Below are 10,282 nucleotides of genomic sequence, written 5' to 3' on the forward strand. Positions count from 1 at the left end.
ATTCTGAGACGTCAAACTGACAGCTGTCAAAGTGACGTAAAGACAGACTTAACTAAACCGGTGAGTGGCGCTACTATCGCGGTTAGTTCTGTCACAAATTATATAAAACATACATAGACATATTTTAGTTTTTATGTATTATATTTAATCTTGTATTTTAATTTTCTATATATATAATTATATATATTATATATTATATAATATTTGAACGTGATGATGTAATACAAGTGAACTGAACTACTCACTCCGCTGTCTAATATGACTAACATAGACATAGAAATAGATAAACATTACAGTTAAAGTCCGACATGAATCTTGTGACATTGTCGGGAGGGTCAAGGGAGAATAAGTGTCACTTATTTCCACCGGGTTATAACTTTGTCAGACTGTAAACCGCCTAAAATACAAATCATTTTGACACCAACTGTCAAATGAAACACAGATAATATCTACCATAGACATTGAAACACTGACAGCTGTCACGTGACATAACAAATATGCGATTTTTGACATATATAAGTAATGTAATTGAGTTTTGATAGTTTTTCTGTACTTTTTTTTTAAATCTAGTTACAATATAAATGACTGAATTCAGACAAAATCGTGTACATTTAGTTGGCAGATTGTTCCTTACGGCCTGTAAAAGATACTATAGATCTGATCCCTTTCACTGATGTCTGGAAAGAAAATAATACGTGAAAAGAAAACTTTGTACCCGTTTTTTTTAAAGGAAATTGTTCTGAAATTTGACTAAGATAATGTACAAAAAAGAAATAAAAAAAAAGTTATTAAGAAATTATTATGGTCGAATTTAGAACAATTAGTGACATTATGAAATATAGACTAGAAAAATTGTCAAATTTTTACCTTCTTTTTAGCTCCATTCAGATAATCTTTGTACATTTCTGAACGCAGATATCTGGAATAACTGTCTGACTTCATTAAATGATACACGTGAGCCTGGAAATATATAATACAAAGGGAATAAAATTATTTCGTTTGGATCCAAAGTCGAAATTAATTTAATTTTAATGTATTCGACTTTTTTTTTTTTAGTTATTTTCTGAACATCTCAACAGATCTTGATGAAATTTGGCACTGATGTAGAACATAGTCTGAAAGAACACATAGACTATTTAACAAGTTTTTTTTTAATTCAGCACAAACAGAGTGGCAGGCGACAGCTAGTTATTAAATAAAGTGGAAGTAATATTATAAAATATAAAAACTAAATATTATTTAATTATAAAATACCAAAAACGATTCCGATTTGAATTTGAATGTAACATCTGAAAACATTACCCTACTATTAGTAGGGCAAATATATTTAAATAACTCACCTGTGCTTGATCGAAACAATATCTATCCGGTTTTCCCAACTCCACTTTCACTCTTGTCAATTCTCTGAAAAATTAAACAAAAATTACCAAAAAAAAGAGTTATTAAAATAATTACCAAAAGCGCTATCAAAAAGACAGACCAAAAAGATCAAAGAAATCTAGAAAGAAATATGAAATAGTTATTATTTACTAATAATCAATATCAAACACCAATTATTTGTAGCATTAAAACTTCCAGATACTTTTAGTAACTTTCTAAACCTTCTAAAAACTCCCAAAAACTTTCAGAAACTTCTAGAAACTTCCAGAAACTTGTAGTAACATACTAAACCTTCTAAAAACTCCCAAAAACTTCCAGAAACTTCTAGAAACTTTCAGAAACTTGTAGTAACATTCTAAACTTTCTTTTAACTCCCAAAAACTTCCAGATACTTCCAGAAACTTCTAGTAACTTCCTAAACCTTCTAATAAACTCACAAAAACTTCCAGAATCATCTACAAACTTCCATAACTCCCAGGAACTTCCAGAAACTTTCTACACCTTATAAAAACTCTCATAAACATCCAAAAACTTCTAGTAACTTCCAATAACTTTTAGAAACTTGTACAAACTGACCGACTGGCAGCATCAATGTTGACAGGTGAGGGCGCGTCCGCTGCGAGATACTCCTTCCATATGTCTTTAGCGCGAGACGCAACGCGACTTATTGGTAATGATTTCAACTCTTGTACAGACAACCAGAACCTGGAAACATTGTTATATGTCATCAACAACAACACAAGTTGTAGGAATTGTCCTCTCTCAGTGAAATACCACGACCTTACAGAAGACACGCCTCAACTACACTCTCATCTCTGTCTCACACAGGACTTGTTTTACTTCTCTTTTATTATAGGAGGAGGAGATGCATAGGAAGGTTAAATATTCTCTTTTTGTACGTCTCCTCCTTCGTCGATTGAGGGTAGACAACGCATCTGTAATTGTGAATGTCTATGGGCAGTGGTCGCTTCGCCATTTCAGCGAATTCATGTCTCGCTCGTTATTATTATTATTATTGTTCTCGCTTACATAAAAAACAGTAAAATATGTGTATACAGTCAAACCTGTATAAGCGAGAGTCATACTGCAATATTCTCGCTCGTAGAAGTTTATCTCAAAATTAAGTTTCTCGCTTAAGGAAGACATCAGTTAAAATAAAATGACTCATTTATAATTTCTCGCTCACAGAAGTCATTTGGAACTGGTTATAGACTCTCGCTTACAAAGGTTTCTCGCTCATCAAAGTTCCATTTTATATATAACTAGCTTTTACCCGCGACTCCGTCCGCGCGGAATAAAAAATAGAAAACGGGGTAAAAATTATCCTATGTCCGTTTCCTGGTTCTAAGCTACCTGTCCACCAATTTTCAGTCAAATTGATTCAGCCATTCTTGAGTTATAAATAGTGTAACTAACACGACTTTCTGACTATATATATAGATATACTAACTTGAGGTTCTCGCCACTGAACTCCTTAGACAAGAACTTGGCGAAGTGTTCCCTTCCTGCAGTATCCTGCAGAAGCTCACGAAGACCGAAAGCCCAGCGACGTACCCGACGGGAGGGCAACGGGTCTTTGCTGTATAAATTTATACTAAGGGTCCGTTCATACAGACGGAGTTCAAATAAGATTTTAATTTCAAATGAAATTGAACTCTATATTAACAAAATAAGGTTTAATTTGAGATTACAAGATGTGAAAAATTAAATTAAACCTTATTTCAATAGTATAAAGTACAATTTTTGTTGATGGTTGAAATCTTGATTTGCTCTCCATCTCTGTCTGTGTGAAAAGACACTAAAATGACAAGAACGGTTGCTTTGATGTGGTGATTTCATGACAATTATAATATATTTCATCGGTGGCTCAGGGGTTAAACACTTGGCTTGCAATCTGCATGTCCTGGGTTCGAATCCCGTCATGTACCAATGTGTTTTTCTATTTACATATGTACATTTATCTGATGTTCTTACTGTGAAGTAAAACATTGTGATGCTGCACATATCTGAGAAGAAATTCAATGATATGTGTGAAGTCACTACACTTGACTGTGGTTGACTATGACATAGTCAACTCTAACTTAGGGTAGACTCTGAGACCCTCAGTGATGATAATACTCTATTTTTGTCAGACTATAAATGAAAAATTAGCAGTCACCTGTGATTTTTTCTATGAGAAATAATTAAAAAAAATAGCCTAAGTTACTCCTGCATACATCATCTACCTTCCAGTAAAAGTACTGTCAAAATATGTCCATACATTCCGGAGATTGTCCGGAACAAACACAAACTTATGGACATAAGCAATTTTAATATGGAAATAATAAATGAAATATTAATGATTTTTTATTTAAATTACATACAAACATAACAATTTAAATATATATATTAAAAAATATCACCGGAACGATTCAACGGATCTTGATGAAATTTGTCACAAATGTAGAAAATAGTCTGAAAGAATGTATGAAATCACGTGTGACAGCTAGTATGTATATATTTAGTACAATTAATATGTCATACCATTGTTTCTCTTGATCCCATAGCTCGGTGGTGTCATTGATCCATGGATTGGGCCATTCCGGTGGTGTTAAGAATGGATCATATTCAGCATATTGTTCACAGAATGATATAAACCTGATTAAAAAAACATATATTGAATTTTCTTTAACGAAATTTGTGCATAAAATAATTATTAAAAAAACTCATATTAATATATATTAAACTAACTTTTACCCGCGACTCCGTCCGCGCGGAATAAAAAATAGAAAACGGAGTAAAAATGATCCTATATCCGTTTCCTGGTTCTAAGCTACCTGACCATCAATTTTCAGTCAAATCGATTCAGCTGTTCTTGAGTTATAAATAGTGTAACTAACACGACTTTCTGACTATATATATAGATCTCCGAAACATCTCAACAGATCTAGATGAAATTTGTCACAGATACAGAACATAGTCTGGAAGAACACATAGACTACTTATTAAGTTTTTTTAATTCCTAGTAGCAGGCGACAGCTTATAGTAGTTCAGAAATTATTAATAACAAAAATTCAGCCTATTTTCCAGCTAAGAATCCATTCCTATTTCAAAACACTTTCTTAAATTACAGCACAATCAATAAAAAACATTTTAAAAAAATCTCTAAAATTACGTATAAAAAATTTGACAGATGACATCAGTTGACGCTAGCGCCATCTACTTAGAGTTTTAAATTTTTCTCCCACATTCAAATTGAAAATGTTTCATACAAACAATTCAATCAAATTCATACTTACATATCTGCCACTTTACTGACGCGTACATTTCTCCTCTCGAGCCGAGCCTTCAGTACCGCAACCTGTCGCCGTGCTGTCTCAATCTGCTGCTCTATATCTTGCTCTATGGTTTCCCCTTGCTCTATCACTGCCGATGTCTCGCCTACAGTTTACATTGTCATATCACTTGTATAACAATCTCTAACTCTGACCAGAGACAATGTCACCGTCTGACATTTTCATATTTATGGATTTATTTTGTCAAATTTCAGCATTTTAGAATAAAACAAACATGTCTATTTACAGACTTAAGATAGGTTTGTTATAATTTCACATTTATATTGTATTTCTCAACTTTAATATATTCAAAAAAATATTAAAATTAACTCATCTTAAACTTAAAAAATAAAAAGAGACAAAAGTTTTAAAAATGTTAAATATTTTCTAAGACAGCGACCCCCCAAAGTAATCTAGGACCCCCTGGATTAAGTTTACAATAAGATAGTTAAGGGGTCACAAATTAAAGAAATACAGCAAGCAGGGGGTTCAAATCTAAAACATATTAGAAGTGTACTAAGAGAAAAAGTTTGAAAATCTATTCAACAACTTCCTAACTCTTTAAAGAAGATAAAAAAAGAAGGAAATCTTACCATTTTCTTTGACAGTATTGATTTCAGCATTCTTCTGTATTTCCTCTTCACTTTCTTGTGGGTTTGTGATTGTTACTATCGGATTGGTCTACAAGTAAATAAATCTTCAAGCTTTACTTATAATGGTGTAAACAGAATTCAATAAAATATAAAGAATATAAAAATATAAAAATATAAATTTCAAAATATTTAAACACTTTTATTTATTAATTTAAATTATTGCTTTTAATCTCGGAGAGTCAGATTTAAAATACTGTTTCAAATCTATTCTTTTTACTTAATTTTATAAATGCGAATGTTTAGATGTATTTGTATGTAAAATGTACAATAAAGATTTATTTGAATTATTTGAATTTGAATTTATGTTTGAATTAATCTCCGGAACGACTCAACAGATCTAGATGAAATTTGTCATAAATATAGCACATAATCTGGAAGAACACATATTCTAATTATAAAGTTACTTTTTAATTCACGCGCGGAGGAAGTCGCGGGCAAAAGTTAGCGAGCTAGTTATTTATATATCAGAATTTTTTTTTTCGAATTTACTCGGAGAGCTTTGACACAATATGGGGGTTTATTTCTCACCTTTATATTATGTTGTAACAATAATTCTTGGCATTGACGTAATCGTCTAGCTTTTAACGCATTTATACGAGACAATTTCTTTGGATCCAATTCTGTTGTATTCACGCAGCCCGGCTGGAAATTATATTTATTATGAACTAGGACCCCCTAATATATTATAGGGGGTTATAGTTAATCTTACTAATATTATAAATACGAATGTTTAAATGTATGGATGTTTGTTACAAGTTATCTCCAGAACGACTGAATGGATATTGATGAAATTCTGTATGGATATAGAGTATACACTGGAAGAACACATAAGCTATTTATTGAGTTTTTTTTTATAATTCCGCCAGAACGGAGTCGAGGACGACAGCTATTAACTAATAATTGGGTATCTAAAAAATTTAGAAGGCTGAAAATAATACTAATTTTAAAATAAGACTAAGTTAAGTAAAAAAAAATAAGTTAAGGAAAAACACTAAGACCCCCTAAGGGGGTCTTAGTGTTTTTCCTTAACTTTATTTTATTAAAAAAAAATTGAAGTTTAGGGACCCCATACAAGGTCTTTTCGACCCCTATTTGTTTAGTGAGTGCAGTTATAGAGTAACTTACCATAGGTCTATGAACATCCCAGAACGCCCTCTCCTGACTGTCCAACACTTTCCTTTCCAATTTATCTCTTTTCTTATCAACCTGGAATCAAACAAATTCAACAAATGAGTTTTCACTGTTGTAAAACATATACAAAATACATAGCTTTATATAGCATAGTCAATATTAATAACAGTACTAGCTTTAGTTGACGCACGAAATAAAAAAAACTGTTTCCCATTTCATTTATATTACACAAACCTTGCTCTGAGCCTCCGCCTGCATGAATATAAACTCCCACTTCCTGCTGAACATCTTCTGAAGCCTGGCCAGAGACTCCGCCTCGTAGTCAGCCAGCTCCAGGCGAGCTTTGTTCTGCATCGTCCGCTTACAGAGGTACACCGCATAGTCAGTGTTCTCCGGCTCCCATTGGTTAGAGGGCCAGAAATATGGGGTCTGGAATCTGAAAAAAAATCGTAATAATATATGGGGTCTAAAAGACCCCGTACATAAGTGACAACAGAGTTCTACTGGAGTCACAAACCAATCAATGACGTAAATATATAAGATTACTGTCACTTTCAATCATATCATTCCATTTAACCTATAGAGAAACAGTTTGTTATATATTCATATTTATATCCTTTAAACACCTAAACCATTTTTGTTGTTATTTATTTATTAATTTTTACTCTCCATATAATGTTATTGTTATTGAAAGTTATAATTATTATTAACTTCGCACAAACACTGTTTAAAATTTCAAAAATTGTACTATAATTCTCTTTATTTTTTTTTTTTGTTATTTAGTTTAGTTACCCTACCACCTAAGTGCAAATGTTGTGAGAGCAAAGGGGCCTGTTGATAACCAGGTCAGGGAGGGCCGATGTCGTCCCTGTATCAGCTGAGCTACCTTTTGCCACGTTTTTAATCTTTTTGTTTTAATATTAGTTCATAAGTTTATTTTGTGTGACAATAAACGTTTATTCTATTCAGAGCGGGCTATAAAGGGGCGAAAGCACCCCCCTATACCGCCCTGGTATGTAGTCCCACTTCGACCTACTCTAACGCCACTACGCTGCAAACGCTTACTTACCTGTAATAAGTGTTATCATTTTTGACAGTCAAGCAATGATCATCTATAGGGAACAGGTAACCATGTGCAGCGAGAAGATGTGCCAAGTGCTGCGCTTCCCAGGTATCTTCCAGACGAAAGTGACGCATTATCCATGCCACCAGATCTGAGCCGGTGAACACCTGAACAGTTATGACAGCATTGCACCAATGTACCATTCGCTCATCATAATATCACCACCCCACAAAAGATAAGCTTGTTATTGAAGTAATTCTACATATAGTATAATGACTTTGTGTGTTGTAGGCCAAATTTTGGTACACGGGAAATGTAACTTTTAACCCTTTTTTTATAAAAGACTAGCTATCGCCCGCAACTATCACCGATCACCGTATATGGTGAGCGTATCACCATCTCAAAGACCGGCAACACATCTGCAATTCCGCTGGTATTGCAAATGTCCGTGGGCGTCGAAGGACACCTTAGTGTTCCCGCTGCTCGTTTGCCCCCTTATCTTATTAAAAAAACAAAAAAATCCGTGGCTCGGAATTGAAAAAAAAACTTAATTAGTAATCAATGTTCTTTCAGACAATACAACTATACCAAATTTCATCAAGATCCATGCAGCCATCTAAACATTCGCATTTATAATATAGGTAAGATGGGTTGAAGTTAATTTGGCAGGGACATTAAGGAGAGATATACTCTTTCTATGTCTTCTAACCTGTTTTGTATGTCTCTTGGTAGAGGTAACATTACTGCTATAGAAAATTCATCTATGTGTTTGCTTGTTGGCTCTTATACTATAAAAATATATCATACTATAAAAATCTCACCGAAGGTATTTTACTCATGAAGCTCTTGACAGTCCTCACCGGCACACCTGTGGTTTCATCCTGCATCTTCTCTACAATGGCTTCCATCTGAAAATTACAGTCATATAAATTACCCTTTTGTATTGGCCTGAAAGGCTACGGAGGTGTAATTTTAGACCTCTTTCCCTTCCCACCTTTTTCTTATAAGGAAAGAATGGAAAGGGGATGTGGATTTGATGCATAGAAAGGTTAAATATTCTCTTTTTGCGCGTCTCCTCCTTCGTGGATTGGGAGTTAGCAATGCATCTGCAATTGCGAATATTTATGGGCAGCGGTCAATTCGCCATTTCAGAGAATTCTTGTGGCCGCTTGCTCGTTTGCCACCTTGTAATATTAAAAAAAATTTAAGCTAGTTATAGCAGGTGGCATGTAAGGTACTCTTTTATACCTTAAAGTCTCAATTGTGAAGGCTTAAGTTGGTCATTGAGTTGAAGTATTAAAGCAGAACATTACCTTTTTATAAATCAGATAGTTGGGTGATTCTTCCGGTGAAGGTATTGTCGACATCAAAGCTTGTACATTTGGCGGCAGATTGGCAATAGCTACTTCTTTCTTCTCCTTCTCTTTGTGGATATCTTTGTCTTCTTTCACACATTTCGACTCTCTGTTGACGAAGAAAAGATCTCAAAACTATTTATAATGCAGTGGTGAAGCATAACCGAAGGACCTTTGGTCAAAGAAAAATATATTAAACTGTGAAAGTTTGGATGGATGTTTGTTTGGTACCGGGTAAATCCGAAATATGTTGAATATATAAGAATGAATTTTTATAGACATAGATTACAATCTAAAATGGAGTGTAGGCTACAATTTATCATAAAAAAAATTTCTTTACTGAAGCCTAATAGTAGTAAGTGGCATATTTGATAAGTTGCCTTCTTCTTTTCTATAATTTTAAAAAAAACTTCTGTCTATAGTCAGCTTATCATTGGTTCAATAGTATATGATAACCATAAGCTTAGATTGTTAACAACAGTTATAAAAACTGTTAATTGACCTATTTATTACAGGAAGTGATAAAAACGCGCCAGAAAATATACAAACCTAGAGGGTCCTTGTTGAATGGCTTTCTGCCCAACCTTTTCTGATGAATTCATCGTAACCATTTTAGAATCCGAATCGACACAGTTTTCGAAAAACACTAATTCACAATTATCATATTTAATTAAAAGACTCAGCGAAAAACACTATAATTATTTACGTTACACGTATTCTGTATTTATTAACGTAAATATTTAGATAATAAAAACATGTTTATGTTATGATTTTAGTAATTGTTATATTTTTTTTGGATTTTCGTGAAATATGCACTCGCGAAAATTGACCTGTATAATTGAACCGCACATACACAAAAACCCGATTTTCATTAGGAACTTGTTTTTCTTTTATTATAAAATATAATATTTATTTTTATTTCTCTATTGAATCAAATTTATCAAAGTACTAGTTCAATTCCAAGATTACATATAAGCACAGAGAGTCACACCCTTTTTACAACATTTTAACATAAATCCCGTAGAATAAGCATATTGTTTTATTCATGAAAACTTAATTAATCGGCGAATAAAACTGAAATTCTCACATTTTTCACAAATACTACGAAATGTCAAAGAACCAACGCCATTAATCATTTCTACTATTTTTTTTAAACGAAAGTGGTCCATGTTTGAAAGAGATAGCATTTGTTTTATTACACGTGCTTGAAAGAGACAGCTATCAAAGGCGAGTATTATCCGACAAAATTAAACATATGACCAAACACTTCGATATAAAAAGACCGTAATGGCCTACTTAAATTAGATCGAATACATGGAAGAAATCTTACGAATGGCGCATGTGTTTATGTTAGATTTTATTGAGCGCTTTATTTAGTGCTATTTT

At 33.1% G+C, this 10,282-nt stretch overlaps 1 protein-coding gene across 1 annotated transcript; it reads right to left on the reverse strand.

Annotated features, from left to right (window-relative positions):
* Positions 1-288: 288 nt before the first annotated feature.
* On the reverse strand, positions 289-9,597 carry LOC106709097 (regulator of G-protein signaling 7). Its single transcript, XM_045685367.1, has 15 exons — positions 9,446-9,597; positions 8,855-9,005; positions 8,363-8,449; positions 7,548-7,708; positions 6,713-6,914; positions 6,473-6,553; positions 5,876-5,989; positions 5,288-5,375; positions 4,659-4,800; positions 3,904-4,017; positions 2,831-2,959; positions 1,957-2,085; positions 1,341-1,404; positions 868-960; positions 289-677 (listed from the first exon to the last, which is right to left on the reverse strand). Exons 1-15 carry the CDS (start codon positions 9,505-9,507, stop codon positions 612-614), a joined length of 1,683 nt encoding a protein of 560 aa, XP_045541323.1. The 5' UTR covers positions 9,508-9,597; the 3' UTR covers positions 289-611.
* Positions 9,598-10,282: the final 685 nt, after the last annotated feature.

The sequence above is a fragment of the Papilio machaon genome, chromosome 29 (assembly GCF_912999745.1).
Source record: "Papilio machaon chromosome 29, ilPapMach1.1, whole genome shotgun sequence".
NCBI classification, from domain to species: Eukaryota; Metazoa; Arthropoda; class Insecta; order Lepidoptera; family Papilionidae; genus Papilio; species Papilio machaon.